The sequence below is a fragment of the Prinia subflava genome, chromosome 5 (assembly GCF_021018805.1).
Source record: "Prinia subflava isolate CZ2003 ecotype Zambia chromosome 5, Cam_Psub_1.2, whole genome shotgun sequence".
In the NCBI taxonomy this organism is placed as follows: Eukaryota; Metazoa; Chordata; class Aves; order Passeriformes; family Cisticolidae; genus Prinia; species Prinia subflava.
Window position 1 is genome coordinate 18,534,644 of NC_086251.1, and position 22,435 is coordinate 18,557,078.

Below are 22,435 nucleotides of genomic sequence, written 5' to 3' on the forward strand. Positions count from 1 at the left end.
AATCCTCCTCTCTAGCTATTTTGCCATCAGGTAAGAAAGAGTTCAGCTCACTTGGCTCCAGATAAGAGATATAGGAAGGAAGCTTTTCTTTTTATTTTTGGTGATCTGTAGGAGGTAAACTCAACCACACCCACTCAGTTTGCAGACAGTCCTACTGCTCGACTTGCTGTTCCCTGTGGCAAGATCAGGGGCTCTCTGCATGCATTTAACCTCAGAGTTCAACAAACAAATAATTTGTAATGCAGAGTTCTTAGAAAGCCTGGCCACCAGCTGTACACAATGGTGTTTCTCCCCCTTTGCTCGGGAATGAGGCACTGACACCCTGCTGAAGGGGATCCCTGTTGGACTACAGTCAGCAACCAATTCTGACCTTACAGGTGGGGCAAGTGCAAACGCCAAGAGAGAGAGAGACAGCTTTTCAAGTAAGGCCAGCTCTTGCAGCCAGAGGCAGATGCTAAAAGAAGAGCTCGGCCCACAATACTTTCTGGTTCAGATTCTTCATGCTCAGCATTGCTTAGGCTAGACACAAACTGTTTAGCCCAAAACACACTCTGCAGCAGGAGAGCTACGTAAATTCAGATTGTTTGCTCCAGAACCAGAAGCCTTCCTCTTAATGTGTTTGTCCCAAGATGTTTGCTTTTCTGTTTTAACTGGGAGGGAAAAAAAAAAAAGCTGTTTAAATAAAGCTAAACCAAAAAGAGACATTTTTCCCATTTGAGCCAAAAGATATGGTTAGTGTGCTCTAGATACCAGTTAATAGATGAACCAGAACTATTGCCACATGCTAGATATGAGGAACATAAGAGGAAGATCTGCTTTTAAGCTGCCAGAGTTTTTACCTCTGGCACAGAGCAGCTCACGAGGCAGCGCAGAGTGACTGCCACAAGCCCATGCATCAGGTACCTGCAGGGTAGGACCCTCATGCAAGCCCAAGTGCAGAGGCACCACTCACACCTCACCTTAAGGCCCATTGCTCTGCTCTGTACAGAAGCAAACAGGGAGAGCAGGCATAAGAACTCACAGGCTTGATGATGTCTCTAGCTAAACTTTTGCACTGGACTTAATGAAGTGTTGGCACACCAAAGCCTCGCTAGAACTGCTGTTCCACAAGCTGAGACTTGCTTTGTTTCTGCGGTCAGGACTGGAGCGCTTATTTTTGCAACACAAATCTGAAAACAGTGCAGCTGCCACTGTGAAACAATCAATAGGAAGGGCAGGAGGCAGCTCAGTGCAGGCAGCCAGCCAGGATCACTGTGTCACAACCACAACAGCAACACCCACTAGGCTGATCTTTCTCTACTGTAATGCCCTGATACAAGGCTTAATTCTGCACTGCTGTCCATAGCATTAGAGAAATTAAATGCATGAACAGTGCATGAAAAGGAAAAGCTGCTCAGGACCCCAGTCAAGCTGAACTGAAAGCCATGTTCCATCTTCATCCATGCATCAATCCAATGCTACAGTGCAATTCAGACAGCATGGGATGACAAGAAAAGGGGATTCACAGAGCAAACAAGGTGCAGCTCAGATCCTTGCTGCTCATTTTGGACCAGGTAGTACTGAGTTTGAAGCAATTTTTTTAAGAATATGTACTCATCCAGAGAAAGCTAGTGGAGGGGAGAAACAGACCAAAACCCATGTTGTAATGAGAAATTACCTTTCTTCTCTGGTCTGCACAGAGGCAGAATTGGAAACACATCCAAATCTCACTTTATTCACCTGGGTGAAAATCACTAACACAAAGGCTCCAGTTGCTGTCTTTCTGAGAGGAAATTCGTGCAGAAAGATCAAGCTTCACCCACGTGCACAATGGTGCACACACAGTTCGTGTTCACTGCTCAGGGTCAGTTTCCAGAATGGCATCACACACACACCACTAGAGAAAACTGAACTGTTTCTACTTCACAGGGAAAAATTACTAGAGGGAAAATGTTTTAGAAAGAAATCAGGGCAGGAAAGTAGATACCTTTGCCAAGCACCACAGATCCACAAAGTCAAGATCTGGAGTTAGCAGTCATAATTTCTACTTTCAGTCTGAAGAAATTGCCACTCCAGCAGCCTTTATCACATACCGGCCATTACCTCAGCTGGCTCACCAACACCAAACCAAAGCCCACACACAGCTTTTGGTGGCTATCAGCCTAAGCCCTGCAGAAAGCTTTCCTGTGCTTCCAGGTGGCAATTGGTTTGTGTTCAGAGATGATACCAGAGACATGGCTGGCTCTGTCACACAGCAGCCTGCCCTTCTCCCTCTCCTTTCCACTGTACACCTGTGTGACTGCTAAAACCCTGCCACAGATGAGAGGGCCAGCCCTGACACCCTGCACTGGCTCTCAGCCTGCATCATGCCCAGCTCTCAGGCTCACAAGGCTCACCCATGCTCCAGCCCATGCCAAGCCCCTCCCTGTGCCCCTGTGAGCGCAGTGCCTGCTGTGCCCGCTTTGCCCTCCCTTCTCTGGCAGGTCAAGTGTCACCTTACACCCCAAACACTTCCCACTGGCCCTGGCGTAAGCAGGACAGACTCCAGCAAGGAAATGAGAATCAAAGGCTTAGTGTCCAAAGCAGTCCTCTGGCAAGGGGTGTTGGCATTTTGCTCTGGAATGATTCTCCTTTTGTTGGAGAAGCATCAGGCAGATCACAAGGTTAGGCCGCATACCTTGGGAACCATGGCAAGAAAATGGAGACACTGATGCTGCCTTTCTTCCAGAAACATCAGCAGTGGAACCAACCCCCAGCCAAAACACGACTGGGGTTCTGAAAACAACTGCGCCAGCAGGACAGGAGCTGCTCCCAGAGGGTGGCACAGAGCCCTGCAGGGGAAAAGCCTCTGCGCAGCCCTTCCTGCAGGGCTGAGCACACAAACAGCAACAGCAAGACAGATGTTCAGATGAACATTTCACACAGGAAGTCTTCCGTGTGCAAAAATATGGCTAGTAGTCAAATGCTTCCCTTAAAGATTATTTTACCAATCCCACTACGTAAGAGCACTAGGATAGATAAATCAATGTAACTCTCTGTGCTGACAGCCCACTCTGAAAAAGGACTCCAAGTTTTTCCATGCATGGCATAACTATGGCAGCCGGAATCCCCACTCTGCCTCAATAATACACTGGATTTTTATTTATTTATTTATTTGTGGTTTTTTGTGTTTTTGTTTTTTTTTTTTTTTCTTTTTGGCAGGCCCAGCACTGAATCAGCAGCATTCAATGCAACCAGCAAGACTGGTCCCTGTAATTAACATATGTAAAGGGCTTCCTGATTAATTTACACCCTCAGATGTCACCTCCTCTACTTGAGGATGCTAAACTAGATAATCCACAGGAGCGGCAAGCTCAGAGATTGCCAGAACCTCCAACACTACAATGATATTCAATCTCTTAAAGCCTAAACCTAAAAAAAGCCTCCAAAACCAATATCCATGCAAACAAACTTCACTGTATGAAGAGAAAGAGAGGTTCATTCTCAGAAGAAATCCTCCATTCACAGCACAGCTAAAAGCCTGGGAAACAGCGGCAGAAGACACTTCATGAAGTTTGCAGATTCCAAAGGTCCTGTCAGGCAGAAGTCATCACTGGGGATTTGGCCTTTATCTGTACCAGAAAGTACAATCAGTTCAGTTCTGGGAGAGTGCCAGAGGGCAGCACAAAGCCCTGGGTTCTAATAAAGCTATCAGCTCCCACACCTGATGCAACACACTGCGCTGCAGATCAGCACAACCCCAGGGACAGGATCAGGCCTGCCACAAGCAGCTGTTGTAAAGCAAGAGACAAAAACTCTCCCGTCCGTTCCTCTGGCCTTTGTGGCTACAAACGGCAGGGCAAACAACAATCTCCAGCAATTTTTCTACACTCCCAGGCTCACTAATTGCCTCTCTCCTATGTGCTCCTTGGAAGGGATTTTGTACTGCCTCAGACTTTACCACTTCAGAGACTCATTCTGCTGCCTTTTCCCAGGGACATGGACGTATTTAGGACCTTCCAAACAGAATCACTTCCTCTACCCCTCCTTTTTACTGGCGCTTACTCTACTTGCTTGACAAGGCACACAACCCAAGGCAAATACATATACGTAGGCTCTGCTGACTCCCACATAACTGAAGACACATCCTGACTTTCACCTCAAGTCCCAAGAACACTTAGCAGAAAGGAAGAGGACAAGTATTAGACCTGGGCAACAAAAGTGAAGTGCAGAGAATTCAATGGAAAAGTGGTGGCTACTTTGGAATTCAGCCATGAGTAGGGTTTGTATTGCAAAGAGCAAGGTGAACATGAGTCACCCACTCACACTACTCCTTGGAGTAAGATTTTTGAGGTTTTGTAAAGGTCTTGTAATTAGGTGGCCTGCCTATTCCCATCTCCAGAAAGAAGAAATGGTGACTAATTACCATTTCCAGCCCTTGCATGGTCCTCTTCAAGTATAGTGGAAATCAAGCACAGAAGAGGTGGAAATCCTCTCCAGCCACGCCAGGGAGCATTTTGTTTGTGCTTCATGGAGGGCACAGAAAGAAACATGGAGAAATCCAGAGTGAGCAGGGGCCCAACATCTGAGTTCAAACCCAGGTTCACTGCACTGGAAGGTAACACAGGCCCTCCAACTGTTGCAGACAGACAGGTAGAGATATTATTAAAAAAAGCCTTATAAAATATGGTTTAGGCCCTGCTACTCTAGCTAAGCTAGAAGTAGCAAATTCCCATAACGAAAAATTATGAGAATGAAAACAGCCTATTAGAGAGAAAAATAAGTTTGCATCTGCATAAACAATGAATCTGTCCCATGAGATTCAGTGAAAAAAATATGTAAACATATCTAGAGAGAGAAAATTTGACACATACAATAGACCAATGAACTGAGTTTCACTGTATTGCTGACCAATTAGGTTTAACACAATGCCTTCTGACATTTTCTATAAATATGAGCTTTGTGAATAAAGAATTGGCTTTTCTGCATGAGAGTCCCATTTGCTTATTTATTACAACACCCGACAGACAGGAAACAAGCACCACCAGCTACTGGACATGCAGGCAGAGCTGCTGTAACCATTGCAGCAGCAGGAGTTTGGAATTCACTGACACAGCAAGAAATTTGAAGAAAGCCTTTTATTTATCAGGATTAAACTTCCAAACACAATCAGTACGTGGACATAGGACCCTGAAGAACATACAACAGCTTCTCCTACTTTACACGGAGGACTTGCAGTTGCCTTGAAGAGTTTAGGGAGCTAAGAGAAAGAAAGAAGTGGAACAGCTCAGACATGCTGCAAGTTCAAGAGACATGCTGAACCTATGGGTCAGAAGGATGATCAAAGACCTCTTGTGCTGTTGCCAGTGCCACTGCACAGCTGCTGCCATGGCTGACAGCAAGGCTGGGCACTGAGCTGTTCTGCACACCTGCTGTCCATGTCAGGTGCCAAAAGAATAAACACATGCCTTGCTAGGACTGCTTTTGCTAGAAGTGGCTCCTTGGCTTCCCTTGCACTCATCCAATGAGATGCCCGCAAGAGCACCTTTCCTTACAGAAGCTTTCTTATTAGAGCCAGGCAGACATCAGGAACAAGCTCCTTCCCTCCCATCAAACAGTACTGCAGCGTGCTCTGGCTGCCAGCTTACTCCTCTGGACACCTGATCCCACAGCCCTGTGACTGCTGAGGGCACTGATCCAGGCTCAGCAGCTTCTCCACCAAGCCAGTGAACACTTCTGACTATGTCAGCACAGAATATCTCCCCTCCATCTCTATTTCCAGCACTGAAAAAAGCTTTACCATTTCCAAGAAGCACCAGAAGGTTCCCCATGAATTATATCCATATCTCCATGTAGGTACATAAAGGTGTCTCTCCTTCCTGGGCTGGGGCTATTGACCTCAACAACTTTTTCTGCAGGGAGAGGCTCTGCAGGAGCTGCGAGCGCCCATCTCCTGTGCAAGGAGGGACCTGACCACTGAGACACCACAAATGCTGCAAAACTTTCCTTTGCACCCCTGTGGAGATCCATAGTTCTCTTCACACAGCCACAGAAGACAGCAGCACATATACTTCCCCTAGGATAAGCATCCTGATTCATGCTTTGGCCAGCATTAACTGGCATTGCTCTGAGGACTCCACAGACTTTAAGCTGGTTTATTTCCCTCTGTCAATCTGGGATTTGGTGTTAAGATTACACAAACACAGGGAAAATAAATCTCCACAGCCAGTCCTTAAGCCTTTGCATGCACATAATCAAATTGCAGAAGCACAACATTTAAGGTGCTGATATTGCTAAGTACCTCAGTTTCAAAAGGTTTTGTTCATTGAGCTTTTTTTTTGTTTTCTCCTGCTATCCAGTGGAAAAAGTCTCTACAGTTCACCAGCACATTTCCTGGTGGTCACATGGTGACAGCTGACAAGCAAACCCAAATGTCAAACAACTGTTACTTCATCTCACATCAAGCCTGAGACAGAGTTAAGACAGCAATTTAAAATAATTAAATAAAAAAAATGCTGTAAACAACCCAGGAAGTGCTCTCCAAAGAGCATCCCAAACAACACTACACAATGCAGCAGACACACAGCCTCCTTTCTGTATTCTTGTCACTAAAAGCATCTCTTCAGCTTGCTTTTCCATCTTCTGTCGACCTTGTCATGCTTTAGGAGAACAGCTAACTTCCACAGATGGGGTCTGACAGCCAGCTTTGTATTTACAGCAGAACCTACGTGTTCCCCCCAAAATAGAAGCAATTCAGCATTTCCAATCCTTCCTCAGATAGGGCTGTCTAGGACAACATTCACGTGCCACACAGACAATTGAGATGCTGTTGGCTAACTGTGAGTCAGAGGGACCTTAGTACCAGCTCAAAAACAGCTTTTCAGTGTTTGCAGCCTCACATCCCATCATTTATTAAGGCTGCTATGCTCCCAAAGCAAGCATAACAACTCCCATACAGCTCACTAAAATTCCAGACCTTACCAAAAATATATTCCCTACTCAGTACTAGTGATAAAAGAATCCTACAGTAGCTGCACATTAAGCTGCACATTAGCATTCTTCGTGACTGAAAAAGGATGGTCTCATCATGTTTCATAAGCCAGTTTTTCTCATCCAGGCCAGTGACTTTCAGATTTATACAGAGAGGTTACCATCCTCAAAGCTCCATACCTAGAATTTGTGAAAAGCTGCAGGATTTGAGGTACGCACAAAGAGGAGACTGCAATGCCAGCACGAAAACTTTTCACTTGCTTGGCATATAAAGGTGCATTTCCTGGTGTGCTGGACTCCAAGAGCCCAAAGAGTAGAAGAGAAGGTACAGGCATGACAGCAGCTGTTTTCCAGAATACCCCTGGGGCAAGAAGCCATTCATACCAGAACCCTGCACTGCGCACAATCAAGTAACTTGTAAACACAGGAGACTGCCCAATGCACCTTGATAGTCATAGAGATTATTCTAGTGGAAAAATGACACTGCTTTTTCATGCCAGCAAACACAAGAACCTCAAAGTTGGAGAGAGAGCACTTCAGATGCAGGGCAACATTACTGTTGTAACCTTGAACAATAAATCCAAGATCCCTCCAACTTAATGGTAAAGTGCTTAACCAGAGCTAGGCAAGGTCATATCAGACTGTAAATACCTCCTGATCTCTTATATAAATATAAGGTGCTCTGCCTAAGTAATATGCACGCCCAACATTCTTTTCTATGGTATTCTCAAACACACCTTTGAAGCCCACAGTGTGCTCTAAAGGCTGCAGATCCCTTGGTCAGGGCTTTCAGCTCAGTGTCAGCCCATAGCAAAGCCTTCCTGTTCTACACAATGATGATAGTGAGTTCTTAACTAACTGAGAAGGCAGAATGTGTTCAAAGGCGAGCTGAACAGATGCAAAGGCCAGAGGGAAAAAGCTGGAAAAGAAACCACTAAGTGGGATCTTACTCTCTGAAGTCAAGGAAGATATCTGCTCTCTCTGATCATGGTCTCAAAAGATTGAACTCAAAGAAAAACCCCCAAGGAAGAAGTTTTTCCACTCCTCCCCTGCAAGTATTTGTCTCTGCATAGTAGAGTCTTCTTGAGTTCACAGGCATGAGGACACTAACTTTATTTACTCACAGTCAAATAAGTAAGGCTTCTGCAGAATTCCCCCATTTGTCATTCATTAAGAGGCACTATTCAGCATTCCAGTTTCATGGACAGGGCAACAGACAGTGCAGAGTAGCAGGTGCCATAGGATCAAAGCCCATGCGCTCCCCCTGCTCTCAGCAGCACAGCAAACACAGGTACTCAGGGCCCTACAAGAGCCTGTATGAGGCTTAGCTGTACCTTCTGCCCTGTCCTCTTTTACTCCTATGATTTCATTCCAACCTCTGGACCGCCACCTGGGAGCTGCACTGTCAGGAGGGTTTATGACACAGGCAAGGTACGGCGATACCATGGCCCAGCCACGCACCCTGTGTGCTTTTACTTTCACAAGTCAACTCAACTCTGTTGCCTTAGAGCTGCTCTCTACCCAAGATACATGTCAGTCACACGGGTGAGTCAGAAGAAAACAATTCCAGGGACGTCAAACAGAAGACAGAACTGCAACATCCAAGACCCAAGCCTTGGTTAGCTTTACAGAGCATGGCCTGCCCTCCCTCAGGAGGTAGGTGAACGCTTCCCAAAAGGTGGCCCCTAACCCAGTCCTCTTAATAATGCCTCCCACTGTACCCCACAAGGAGTGGGAAAACCTGTTTGATTCACAGAAAGCTCTCTAGCACACTGGATGCCTCCCTCAGGGCAGTGCCTGGCACACCATGGATGTTCTGGACATACAAGTAGCAAGGACAAAGTAGACATGATACCAGGATTGCTCAGCACTCAGAATGGCATCTGAGCAAGGCAGAGGATTTGGGCACTACTGTCAGCCTGTCTCACACTTGTGCCACGCCTTGGAGTGGCAGAGGGATCACCCAGTTTGGGAACTAATTGGGGAGTCAGCTCTTCAACAGAAGCAGCAGCAATTAAACAACTAAATCCCTGGCAGCTACCTGCAAATGGATCCCTACACAAGAAGGGATTAGGGATTTTTATCTCTTGTCCACAGTAAAAGTTGGTACCAGGGTATCACTACAGCCTTTGAGATGCCAGATTGGGGTCTGAACAGCTTCTAGGAGCTACAGAAGTTATGGCTGCGCTTCACTGGGCATTTCTGTAAACAAATGCTTAGGAAAGGAAACTTCAAACGTAACTACACAGATAATGCTAACTTTTGATGGGGGCTACATCTCAAAAATGAGTGCTGTGGAAAAGCAGTAAACAGCTCTGGCTGCCCTTAGCTCTCGGAGAGACTCATAATTCTCTGAGACTAAATAGATATACCTGATTCTCTCACACCACATTCCTCTTTCAAGCTTAAGAAACTTTTCTGCATTTGTTATTCTCAACATAAATGCTTCCAAGTACAGACCCTCACATGGGTTTTGTTGCCTTTCTCCCATGTGCAAAATGACAAAAAAGCCGGGAGGCACCACAGACCATTGTCTTCAGCAGTTTCCCAGGCATAGGGACACACTACACTGTGTGCTTGCTTCAGAGATACTCTTTAAGGTTATTCTCTAGCTTGAAAACAGAGATAAAATACAGCTAAACTGGAGATCTAGCTCTTGCAGAGGGCAAGAGAATTCTTCAGTGCCCAAGACCCTCCTCCAGAAATAAAGATGCAGATGGAAGGCTGTGCTACTCAGAGATGCTGCCCAGCAAACTCGGTATCTCCATCTCCAGCCGCCTCAGCCCCCGTTCACAGCCACCAGGGGCCGGTGCCCACACGGCGAGAGGCTCCTCTCCTCACCCAGAGCCCCACCAGTCCTACACCCAAGCAAGGTAAGCCCACAAACCGAGCCCAACAAGTCCACATTAGATAGATCTGTGTGGGTGAGTGTCGGAACCGGGACCCCTGCGCTCACTTGCTGCCATCAGGGGCCTCCCTGACCTCCGCCTCCCGTCAGGGACCGGGGCGGGGGAAAGGCCTTAAAGCGCCGCTCGCCCTTCGGGAGGAAGAGCGCGCAGCGCTGTTTACACGCACATACAGATATACACCCACATACAGATATACACGACAGCCCCTCGCTGTTGCTCTAATTAACCAATTAGCACTAACGAAGGGAACAGGCGAAGGAGCGCCGGGCTCGGCCCGCGCTTACCGAGGCAGGCGCCGCTGACGAGGGCGGTGGCGGTGAGCGCCCCGGCCGAGGCTCCGTACACCTTCTTGGCGTTGGCGACCAGGAACGGGGCATGTTCCTGCAGGCAGCTGGCCACGCCGATGTGGTAGACCCCCAGGAAGCCGCAGCCGGCGAAGGAGATATTCCAGGTGGAGTCCGGCGGGAACATGGCCTCTGCGCCCCGCGGGAGGCGGGGGGTGCCGGGGGAAGCGGCAGCGGCCGCGGCGGAGAGGTGAAGCCGCGGGTCTCTTCTCGCACCGCCTCGGGTCGGGCGGGACAGCGAGGAAGCGCTGCTACTGCACACAGGAACAGAGATCACCACCGACTCCGCCGCTAGAGAGCCGTGCCGGCTGCCAACTTTATATGCGGCGGCCCGGCCCTCGGGCCCGCCCCCGGCACGGCCGCCGCCCCTCGGCAGCCCCGGGCGGGCGGGATCGCCCGGCCCCTCCTGCCAACCCTTCCTCCGGTGAACCCTCTCCCGGCCCGGGGGCATTGCGGGCGCTGCCGCTGCCGAGCCGGGCAGCCGTGCCAGCGCCGCCCGGAGCGGCCAGGGCCGAGGCGGCTTCTCGGAGGAGAGGGCTGCGGCTGCTCGCAGCACCCCGAACCTCGCCCTGTCCCGGGCCGGCAGGCTGTCCTTCCCTCTCGGAACATCCTGATTCTTGGCATCTGCTCCGAGTCCTTGGGGTTTCCTTTGTTTTCAGGGATCGGGCAGGAAACGTGAGAGAACGAGAAAAGCTTTCCCCTTTCACAAAAAGCTGGAGTCAGAAGGAGGCAAGTCTTGTCACAGCAATAGGGCGTAACTGGGAAAAAGGCAATCCCTCTGTCCTCCCTCAACAGCTTTCTCCGCTGCTTAACTAATAGAACAGTTGGAAGGAACCCACAAGGAATCATTGACTCCTGGACCTGCACAGGATGTCCCCAAGAGTCACACCATATGCCCAAGAGTACTGTTCAAACACCTCTTGAATTCTTGGGAAGGCTTGTGTTGTGACCACTCTCCTGGGGAACCTGTTCCAGTCCTCAGCACCCTCTGGGGAGTGAACCTTTTTCTAATATCCAACCTAAACCTGCCCTGACACAGTTTCAGGCCATTCCCTCGAGTTCTGTCACTGCTCACCAGAGAGAAGAGACAGTGCCTGCCCCTTCTCTTCTCTTTACGAGGAAGTTGTAGACTGTTGTATACTAATCACCCAAACACACACACAGTTGCTTACCTTTGTTAACCTTTTCTCAACATTTTTTTCTCCACATGCCTCTAAGCTCACCAAAATTCTTACATTTAGTCAGGGCAACTGTGATTTTCAGCAGAATTTTTGCAAAAGGTCGCCACAGAGCAGCACTGGGTGAGAGGCCAGTTCTAGTAGATAATAAAAAAAAAATCAGAAACTATAAAGATCCCCTTACCATAAACAATACAGACTACAGTCATCCAAATCATTAGGTAAGTAGGAAAGTTTACAGAGACATCAAAAAGATCAAAAGAGAAAAAGCTGCTCTACTCAAAGCTAGGAAGCAAGATCAGTAAGAGGGAGGTTTGGGGGATACAAAACAAAAAGAATAAATTTTTAATGGAAGCAACATAGGGCAGAAAGCACTTCCTACCAAAGTTTATAAAACCACTTAATTAACCTTGGCATAAAGCAATTTGAATTTGTTTTCTCATAACTGGCCAGAAGTTCCCCACTTGGGATAGTGTTATACCTGTCCTTAACAGCTCTTTCACCATTTGTGCTAGTGGAGGTCATCCGAGTAGCCCCTCTTCCTGTTCCTTCCACTCCCAACATCCTTTCAAATGACACGAGGGAGGCTAATACCCTCCCAAAAGAGTAACCATCCAGGGTGCAAGAACAGCTGTTTAGTGCCTCAGTCTACTGCCTCACAGTCAGGTGACAGAAACAACTAAATTCAGCAGGTAACCCTTGCATAAGACCAATATTTGAGTTCAAGTTAGACATCATACTCCAGCCCCTACAGACAGAGCACTTTTTCATTAAGTGTTTGCATTTTGCTTTCATCAGACGAGCAGGAGTACAGTTTTATTTTTCTTTCAGGTCCTGCCTCCAAGCCCACCACCTCACCTAGCTGCCAGGAACTACGCTTTATACATATTAACATCCTGAGTACATAAAGAATTAACCCTGCTTACCTTAACCCTCTCTTTTTACCCGCCCTTCTCTCCCTTCCTCTCCTCCCTCTAGTTGTTTTTGTAATTTCCTTCCTCCCTTGCATTTGATGTGGTTACATAACCCTTGTCAGCCCTCATCTCCTCCACCTGGAGTGAGCCCTGGCACACCTGAGCCTTGACTCTCTTACAGGCCCTGAACACCAAGGTGATTACGGAGCTTCCACCCCATGTTTCTGATGACACAGAAAGATATTTTCATTCAATCAAGCCCAAAGGAAACATCCTGTCTCGCCTTTTCCAGAACAGGGATTGTTCTGCAGAAGAACTTGTCACTGGGCTGTGACTTTAGCAGAAGTCTGTGGCAAAATTGAACCTTGTCTGCAGATACCTCCCAAACACTTGTAACCACAAGAACATCTTCATTCTGGAGCCAATGCTGCTCCCCTCTTTTCCCAGCATTTCACAAGCCCTAATGTTCCTAGCATGTCTGGAAAACAGAAACAACAATGCTGCGACAATGCTGGAGTTAGTTTCACTTGATTTCCCAACAGCAATCTCATCCTGAGTTGTTTACTGTTCACTCTGCCTTGGCCCTCAAGGTTACTTATTTGAGGAGGTTAATGCTGCCCTGTTGAACCAGGTCGATGAAACAAACCATGTGAACACTAATCTCTGGTGGAGTGCTGCCTGGGTACTGGCATGAGCGAGCTGACAAACAACTGTGCTTTTCTCAAAAACAAATTAACCCCCAAAACTAATCTCTCTCTCCCCAGTAAGAAAGTGCTATAGTTCTGCTGTTGCTCACAATGCACCAGTAAGCCAGATCAGCAAGATTTCCAAGGCAGCTTTTCCTTTGTGTCAAAGTCCAGCTGAAACTCTTCAAATCCACTAGTCCCCCACAAGCTGAGATGCCATGGAGACAGCTGCACATGCAATCTCTCGTTGTTGTGTTTATTTTCTAGCCTAATGAATGGTGGGCTGTTAGTACCTACAAGATAATACATACAAACAAACAATGTCTGATTTTTCAGGCAAGACCTTGTGTTTTTGCTGGCCCTTGGGAATTCAAGGGAAGACCAAAGGCAGCCTGTTACAATGTTGATTCCAGAATGTTACTTTAGTATTGCTGTGCATAGTCAGCAGGAAAGGCACACCAGTCATGAAGCTCAACCCGAGTGCTCTTAACATCACTGGAAAGCCACAGTTAAATGTGTTTTTCTTACCTGTGACATTTGTGTATGTCAGATCATTTCATGGCAGACTCCTGGCACTTGCTTCATTGGAGCATCTCCTGAGGCAGAGGAGTGTCCTGCCCTCTTGGGACTGAATTTTTCTTCTAGGAAAGGTACTACAGCCATCTCTGCCCCTACGTAAGTAAAAACTACGGAGTTCAGCAGGCCTGCCTGCATGTAGCAGCTTACAAAACTGAGCCTTGGTAGTAAGAGGGAAACCAGTTGAAAGGGGCCCCAGGGAGCCCCAGGTTGCTCATTGCTTTACAGTAGTGTCCAGGACATTCTCCGTGCTTTCCAAGTAGTGGAAAGTAGTCCCTTTCCCTGCCCCAGGCTGTTTGTAAGGAATGACTTTCAGTGAGAGCCGATTTGAGATGGTGTGGCATTCGTGTACCAGTGAGGAAATCCTGCACATTTCAATGTCCACCCTATGACTAAATCACTCTCCCCTGCTATCAATGTGGTAATGATCAGTTACCAGTGTAATCTCCAGGCACAAGACTATCCCTCCCTTTCTCTTCAATGCCCTTGAGCCTATCTTTTATGAAGAATTCAGGAAAACTTCTCCAGCTAAAATTGATTCTGAAAGGGGGATGGACTAGGCCACAAGTCCAAGTATTAGGAGGCACTAGTCTTCTCCGAGAGAACCATGGAATACAATGCACCCACCCCACCAGTACTCTTGCCTTTGGAAATTATTGGTAAGTCTGAAAGGGCATCACTGAGACTTGAAAACTCAGAACAGTGACTCCAGAACAGAAGCAGGGATCCCATCTCCTTCACAGCTGAAGCTCATTGAAATCAGAAGTGTGATTTCTGAATTGTGTGTGTGAATTCTGAAGAAAACAGTGGTGAACTCCATGCAGAGCACCAACAATGTGCAACAGGCACAGCACTACTCACGTACAAAGCCATGAGGTGGCAACAGTTTCATAACTAGGTAAGGAAGGGGAAAGTAAACTTAATAGGTTTGATTTTGTATTCAGAAGAAATGTTCACTATGCAGAGGTTTTAGCAAATTCTGCAAAATGTGTGTGAAGTCCTGGAGCAGAACCAAGCCATGCCCTGACCTTCTCAAGAAAAACCTATGATGTGGCTAGGTTACATTGGCTCCTCATGGCACTGTGATGAGAGCTCTATTTTCAGTGCTTTCCCTGAGAGCTGCCCCCAGAAGTTTTCTCAGAACAGTTTACCAAATTAGCTATCCTTTTTCTCAGAGCAGGTTGACTGATAGTTTTCATTAAAATTATGCATTTTTCACAAAGGAATTTAAAGGTTTTAAGAGGACACTCACCACAGATCAGGTCCATAACTTTAGGTTAAAAGGTCACACTGGAAAAACAGAGAAAAACACAGTAAAAAAATAAGTTAATCTAGATTTAGTTGTATTCCTCCCCTCGTCACAGTATCCAGTAGCTGGCACCACAGGTTTGTTTCATCCCATGAGCCTGGGCACAGCAAACTCATCAAGTAGCTCAGCGCCATTCAAACGAATTCCTCTGTGCATGGAAAAACCCTGAGTGGTGTGCCAGGGCAGTCCCTTCCTGTGTAAACACTGATGGTGCTCTTGAAACAGCAAAGCAAGGCACTGCTGGTGAGCGGGGCGAGACACCTCTCAATAAAACCACATTCAAGAACCATTTTTTTTCAGCAACTTGAAATGGAGAAATCGCCAGGGAAAGCAACAGAGCCCCCCAAGTCCCAGGGCTGAACCACTGCCATTACGAGTCTGACAGAGAACTATGGTGAACTATGGGTGGTTTTCATTACTGCCAGACCATCAGGCTGGCACTTCAGAGACAAAGTAGATGAAAGGTATTGGCACTGTTACCTCCTGTACATTTTTTTTGCAGCATGGGTTAGTTGCTTAAATTGTGGCCATTTTGAGGCTCTTAACTTCCAACTGCTCTCTTGCTTGGCTATGAAGCATTGGGTGTTTTCTCTCAGTATGCCAGAGATAAAAGTTTTTCCTGCTTGGATTTCCCCTATCTCTACTCTCAGAAGTACTTGCCATGCTTTGTCCAATGACTGATACAAACACAGCTGTATCAATGATTGCTTTTTCTCCAAAAACAACCACACTAGAAAAGCTCCTCAGTACACACTGCAGGGATATCTTTTTGATTCCACCTATGCAGACATCACAAATGCAATTTCTACTCTACCTACACTGACAGATGAAGACTTCCACAAGAAGCCAGGGTAAGTTGCCTCCCAAAACCATTTTCTAGCATTAGACATTTTTTAAATAAAGCAAAATTTACCTTCCTCTCAAGCTGATACGTTCTTCTTGGCATGCCAGGGATGTCTCAGTTCTCCAAAACCACCATTCTCATGTTTCTTTGCTCACATCAAGGTATGATTTACATCCTGATAGCGCAGAACAGTCATTCAGCATGAAGGGCACCTCTGCATTGATCTGTGTCCCATGACAGCAGGATGCAGTTAGGTTTTTTTTTGGTTACAGACTGTTAGGCATATGGATGTAACAGGAAATCCTACTCAACCATGTTATTGGTGTTGTCCCTACATCTTGGAAATCTGACAGTAATGAAATTGGTGCTTTTTAATATTTAAAAACCAAATTACTATAATTAGCTCTGAAATTATGTTTCTGGACTAATTCAGGCCTGCTGTTCATTCAGTTTTGCATTTTGGAATTGAATAAACAGATTCTGGAAAACTAAGTCCTTTTATTGCTGAATAGATGAGCCACTTCACTGAGTAACCAAGAGCAAAATCGTATGGAGAAGGCTAACATCAGGAAGATTCAGTTTCCACAAACTGTTTAAGAAACAGCAGTGTCAAACAAGCATTCAAGGTCACACAAGCTTTGCCATTTCCTCAGTACTCTGAGTTGAGTCTTACAGTCTGTCATTAGATTCACACACCTATTGCGAAGATAAAGATCAAAGCTGTGTCAGAGCTATTTTAAGAACAGCTGAATCCAAGAGCACTTGTATGGTAATAATAATGAACACAAAAACATTTAAAACAAAGGATTTTAATAACTTCTCTGTAACAAATAATTAATCAAAGAGGCCGAATCCCATGTCATCATCAGATTCCTCCGATTCCTCCTTCTTCTCTTCTTTCTTCTCCTCAGCTGAAGGAAAAAAAGAACAAGTGAATAGTCAGTATTAACACTGCACTATGGATTTTCAAGATACAAGTTTTGGAGTTCTAAGCTCCCCTGCCTGGTATTGGAGCCTCCAGGGTTCATCTCCTTCCCTTTCAGCAACCAAATACACTGACTGGATACAGACACTACTGCTGCAGGGATGTGCTTTACACCACCAAGTATCTTTGATTCTTGGTTCTAAGCACGACCAATCCTAAGGCAGCTAAAGAGGAAATGCTTCTGGCTGCCCAAAGGAAAAGTAACTCTTCAGTTGGCATTTCCATCACATACTGAAGTGCCAGTGTGGAGTCAGTTGTTAAACTGTTACCAGGGCCAAGAGGAGCTGCCCTGCAGCCTCTCCCCTCACACTCACCAGCAGCAGGGGCAGCAGCTGCAGCAGGAGCAGCAGAGCCCCCTCCGGCAGACACTGCCACGGCTCCCCCGGCCGGCATGCTGGCAAGCTTTCCATTACCTGAGGGGGACACAAGAGAAGGGATTCATTTACGGGCTCATCCCAAGCACACAAGTTAGGGGAAATGGAAGAGTGCAGAAAAAACAGATCCCATCTCATGGATTGAACCTGTCACCATCTGCTGAAAGAAGAGGCTTCATCCATGATAAATATAAATTGTTCTGTGAAAAAAACCCAGAAGTTTTAAGATTCGCAAAGGCTTATCCCAATAACATTGGCAACTTATTATTAGCAAGTTTTCTTCTGTACACAAAGTCCCAGCCTTTTTTTCCAAAAGCTGTCACAAAAATAGCAGCGAACACATCCAATTTTCCACACCCACATTGTTCTCTGAATACAGTACAGTAGCCCAGAAAGTGATAATGTACCTCAAAAGTAACACAGCAGCAGCACTGGCTTGCCCTGCTCCTTCCCCCCTCCTCCCTTTAAGGGTAAAGAGAACTCTGAGGGCATAACTGGATCACACTTACAGGAGAGAAAGGGAAAGATTGGTTTATTTATGGCAAAGAGTACAGTATTTTACACAAATTCCTCAGCACCCTATGAACCCTATTGCATCTCCTTTGGGACTTGTGATTTCTGCTCATATTTGGAAAGCCAGCTAGTTCTCTGGCCTCTTTGTCTTTCACATACCAAGGCTCCCTTGGCATTTAAAGGTTACATACAAACTCTGTTTGCCTGTATTCCAGTTTCTGGGAATCAGTTTCTAAATAATTCCCTATTACTTCAAGATCTAATTAAACTAGCAAAGTAAACAAACATGTTTCATATCCATGTATGTTCTAAGAAACAATTTATTTAAAGTATTACAGAAAGAGAGTGTGTTGTAACCACATGTATAATAGCTCTCTTAGGTCTTTCAAACCACACTGATAGAAAATGTCCAGAGCCTGCTCCTGACAGCAAGGCCAAGCAAAGTCCTGGCAACCTTTGAGCAAAAATATGCCTGCAAAGTCCCTTGTGCCTATACACTTGCAAAAAAAAAATAAAAATCATTACTCAGAAACCTTTGCACTACCTCAGCTCTGCTTTAATCCAGCCCTATAACCCAGTCAATTCATGTGAAAAGTTCCAGCTTCAATAAGAGCACAAGTTTCAGTGGATATCAGCCCTCAGAGTTCTGTCTCAGGGAAAGGGAAATGCTGGACTCATTGCTCTACATGAGATGTGCACGGGGGAGGCTTGTGCTCATCACACAGGTGCAGCTGAACCCCAATGCCAACTGCCTGTTCCTCATGCTTTCCATCACCAGTGCACACAAGTGGGTAAAACACAAAACATCTCCTAGAGAACCCAAAGGACAGCTCAGGCTTTTATCAACGTGTCCAGAAAACCACATCATGAGCAGACTACCAGTAAGCTCATACATGCTGAAGTTCTCCAGTTTAATGTGGTCCACAAGCGAAACCCAGCAGGTACTGGCACTGACCTGCAGGGAATTAGAATGGACCTGGTTTCACTCAGTTCGGCTGTGATGCACGATGCTGAACAGAGTCAGTGACTTGGCTGCAACTCTACCCCCTCAAGGCTAGGCTATCAGAGTAACAGAGGCAATTACCTGGGTCACTCCGAGACTCTACTTACCCTGGGCAATTACATCTTCAATGTTTTTTCCATTCAGCTCACTAATAACCTGTAAGTAAAATTCAGAATGTAAGAGTTTCCAAACAGCATTAGAAAAAGCTACATGTAAACAAGTACTGATGAATCATCATATGCAGCACCTCCATCCTTCTGCTTATCTAGCCCCAAAACTCCTTACTTCTCAGTGCCAGCAACAGAACATTGACATGAAAACTTCAGCTAAGTCTTCAATACTTTAGGCATTTTCATGAAATATGTTACTGAATTATAATTAATCCAACGACCTTGAAAAAAAGAGGATACAGAAATCTTGTGGAACCAATAAGGCAGCACCACCAACAGTGTAAGTCCCTGAGGGACTGTTTACATTTCTTGCTTAATGCCCCCGGGAGGCTCTGAAGCACTGGGTTCTGGACCCAAAATCACAGAGTCTCATTCTTAGCCCTACCAAATGTTAAAAGCCAAGCTGTTGTATCCTTGCCCTGGAACACAGAGTTCCAACTTTAATTTTACTACCATTGCTGTATAACCAGGGATGACAAAAGCAAAACACAAACCCCAAAATTGCTAAAGCAAGCACTTAAAAATAATGCTCCAGAACTTACTGGTGAATCCCAGCTGTTAGGAGTCAGCAGCCAAAGCAATTTAGCCAAGTGCTTTTAACAGGCACCTTATGCTTACACAGAGCGTGGGATGTGTGAAATTATGTGCCTGCATGACTGCTCCATCCAAGAGAAAGGTGCTTTTAAAACTTCACCACATTTACACAGGCTGAAGATACAGACAATGCAAAAATTAATTACGACCAAAACAGATTCCAGAATAGCTTTCGTAATATTGGAGGATCGGAGAAAGCAATTCATTCTTTAATGTATTAAACCTAAAGGAGCCAAAGACAAAAGACCTGGCACTCAAACAGGAGCATGACGAGTTCAAACCAACATCCCATGGTAAGGATGCCGACAGCTCAGCCAACCCACTGTCTCTTTGGGCCTATGGTAAAACACTGGGAAAACAGTTTCTTTTTACCTTTACCTCTGCAGAAACACTTCATATACGAGTACGGGACAAATGATAAGATCATCTTACTGGTTCTTGGGTTTTTTTCCCCATGGCCAATTGTTTTTAGGTCCACAATGCTGAAGATCTATTATATCACAAGAAACATTCTAATGAAGATACTCTTTCGAAGTCTTTTTTCCATCACAACTGCTTTGGTATTAATTTCCAAAATCTTCCTATATATTATCCTCAAATACCTTTAATCTCCATGTTAGAATTTGCCTATGTTTCTTGGTGAGGAAACTAATGCTCCTTTGCAGCATCCTAAGTAAGAACATATTACTGAGTACCAGGCCTTTGACAGTGTTAGCTCTGAATCCATACTGACTGAAAATAAGAAGGGAACCTTCAGTGCAGACTATACAGGACGTCAGAACATTTTCAATGCATCTTTATATGCAGCCACCATCTCAGTGAGGATGATTAGACTGAACTATCACAAGTCAGCACCACTGACCTTTGCAGAGGACAGGTATTGAATAAGAAAGCCAAACTTAAAAAAAAAATTGTAAAAACTTATGATTGGCTCAGCCGTGTTCAGAAATCACACTGGTAAGGATCAGTGAATCAGCGAACAACGGGAACACTGAAACCAAGTAGCTCTAATGTCTGGTGTTGGCTGGGACACCTGGACTTAAGAGGCAATGCCACCTTGTTCATGCGTTCATCGTCCGTCTCGATGCCGACGCTATCGAGGATCTTTTTCAAGTCCTTGGACGTGGGGGACTCGTTGCCGCCGAGCACGGCGAGCAGATAAGCTGCGACGTAACGCATCCTGCAAGACAGGAGAGCAGAGTTTCAGCATGGCCGAGTTACCTGCGCTCGGAGGGAGCTCATCCATCCCTCTCCCTCCGAGCCACAACCCTGTGATTCCGCTTCTAAATGAGAACCCGCGCCCCGCGAGGCCACGCTCCCCAGACTGAGCCGGCACGGGGCCCGCAGGCGGCGGCCCGGCACACTCCCGCCCGCGCCGCACCGCACACCTCCCCCGAAAGAAAGCGGCAGCGAGGCACCGCCGCCCTGGCGCTCGCCTCAACCCGGCCCGTCTCTCTGCCAGTCCCGGCCCAGGCGCAGGCCAGGAGAGCACATGGCTGCCATTCTCCCCTCCAACCTCCCTCCCCGAGTGATCCCGCCCGAGCCCCGGGGAGGCGGCAGACAGGCGCGGGCGGCCGGACGCCGCCATTCCGCGGGGCGGGGGCGCGCCGCGCTTACTCGTGCGGCGGCGGACGGGGACGGCGGCCCAGGACGTGCGCTCGCGAAGGGTGAGAGCCGCGAAAGGAAGAGGCGGAGACCTCGACAACGCCTTCTTCCCGCGACCCCTCAACAACGAGCGCTGCCATTGGGCCGGGCCCGCGGGCAGCGCGCAGACCAATGAGGAGCTGCGGGTGCTGCCGCCCTCAGCGCCGCCGGTGGCGCATGCGCAGAGCGTGGGCTGCCTGTCCGAGACGAGCTGTGTGGCCTTGTCCTTTGTGTGGGGATGGTTGTGGTTACCCCAAATCACGGAGTCACGGAGTGAATGAGATTGGAGAACACCTCTGAGATCCTCCAGTCCAACCTGTGACCGAATTCCACTCTGTCAATTAGAACATGGCACTGAGTGCCATATTCAGTTTTTCCTTAGACCCCTCCAGAAACGGTGACTGTGCTGCCAGCCTGGGCAGCCTGTTCCAACGCCTGAGCACTCTTTCTCTGGAGAAATTACTCCTGATGTTCAACCTAAACCTCCTCTGGCACAGCTTAATACTGTCCTCCAACTCTGGGATCCTGCCCTGCCCTAGCCTGGTAGGATCAGCACAATCCCCTCCATTTGTCCCATGAGCTGGGTTCTGCCAGCAGGTGCACATGGGGCAGATCCACACACAGAGTCTTTGTATTTGTTTATTTTGTATCAGTGCAGAGATGGGCGGCAGATGAATCCAGAAAGCCAGCACCACACCTGTCCTCTGTGTGTTTCTTTATGGAAAGGGAGGTCATTGGAGGAAGCTCCCCAGGGAGGTGGTGGAATCACTGTCCCCGGCAGTGTTCTGGGAACAACTGGACATACCAGTTAGCTTTGGTGTAGTTGTCACGGCAGTGTTTGGTCAGTGGTGGAACTCGATCTTGGAGTGGCCAGCAGGATTAGGGAAGTGATCGTCCCTCTGTACTTGGCACAAGTGAGGCCACACCTCAAGCCCTGTGTCCAGTTCTGAGCCCCTCACTCATATACAAATATTGAGGTGCTGGAGCGTGTCCAGAGAAGGGCAATGGAGCTGGTGACGGGTCTGGAGCACAAATCTTGTGAGGAGTGGCTGAGGGAGTTGGGGTTGTTTAGCCAGGAGAAAAGGAGGCTCAGGGAGGACCTCATCGCTCTCTACAACCACCTGAAAGGAGGCTGTAACAAGGCAGGAGTTGGCCTCTTCTCCCAGGCCATTAGCAACAGGACAAGAGGATATAGCCTCAAGCTGTGTCAGGGAAGGTTCAGCTTACACATTCGGGAGAATTTCTTCACAGAAGGGTTGATTAGACATTGGAATGGACTGCCCAGGGCAATGGTGGAGTCACTCTCCCCAGAGGTGTTTAAGGAAAGACTAGACATGGTCTAGTTGACATGGTGGTGTTTGGTCATGGGTTGGACTGAATGACCTTGGAGGTCTTTTCCAATCTGAATGACGTTGTGGTTCTGTGAAACACCTCAGCTCCATGT

At 47.0% G+C, this 22,435-nt stretch overlaps 2 protein-coding genes and 1 non-coding gene across 3 annotated transcripts in view; all 3 read right to left on the bottom strand.

Moving 5' to 3' along the window:
- The window catches only part of PNPLA2 (patatin like phospholipase domain containing 2), a 30,080-nt gene extending 19,489 nt beyond the window's left edge, over nucleotides 1–10,591 (bottom strand). The window contains exon 1 of the mRNA XM_063398252.1: nucleotides 10,142–10,591. Within this exon, the coding sequence (XP_063254322.1) occupies nucleotides 10,142–10,328 (187 nt within the window). The 5' untranslated portion in view covers nucleotides 10,329–10,591. The remainder of the gene's footprint in view (nucleotides 1–10,141) is intronic.
- A 5,910-nt stretch (nucleotides 10,592–16,501) lies between these two features.
- On the bottom strand, nucleotides 16,502–21,124 carry RPLP2 (ribosomal protein lateral stalk subunit P2). The gene is made up of 5 exons (XM_063398253.1): nucleotides 20,965–21,124; nucleotides 20,404–20,527; nucleotides 18,691–18,739; nucleotides 17,008–17,106; nucleotides 16,502–16,619 (listed from the first exon to the last, which is right to left on the bottom strand). Exons 1-5 carry the CDS (start codon nucleotides 21,090–21,092, stop codon nucleotides 16,543–16,545), a joined length of 477 nt encoding a protein of 158 aa, XP_063254323.1. The 5' UTR covers nucleotides 21,093–21,124; the 3' UTR covers nucleotides 16,502–16,542.
- On the bottom strand, nucleotides 18,426–18,558 carry LOC134551778 (small nucleolar RNA SNORA52). The gene has a single exon (XR_010080678.1). It is a non-coding gene; the product is annotated as a small nucleolar RNA SNORA52 (small nucleolar RNA).
- Nucleotides 21,125–22,435: the final 1,311 nt, after the last annotated feature.

Excerpts from the sequence above, each read along its gene's own strand:
- RPLP2 (XM_063398253.1), bottom strand. The coding sequence starts at position 21,092 with ATGGCAGCGCTCGTTGTTGAGGGGTCGCGGGAAGAAGGCGTTGTCGAG. Across the intron at positions 20,528-20,964 it reads CCCCGTCCGCCGCCGCACGA|GATGCGTTACGTCGCAGCTT; the intron begins GTAAGCGCGGCG and ends CCTGTCTTGCAG. Across the intron at positions 17,107-18,690 it reads TGAAGATGTAATTGCCCAGG|GTAATGGAAAGCTTGCCAGC; the intron begins GTAAGTAGAGTC and ends TGTCCCCCTCAG.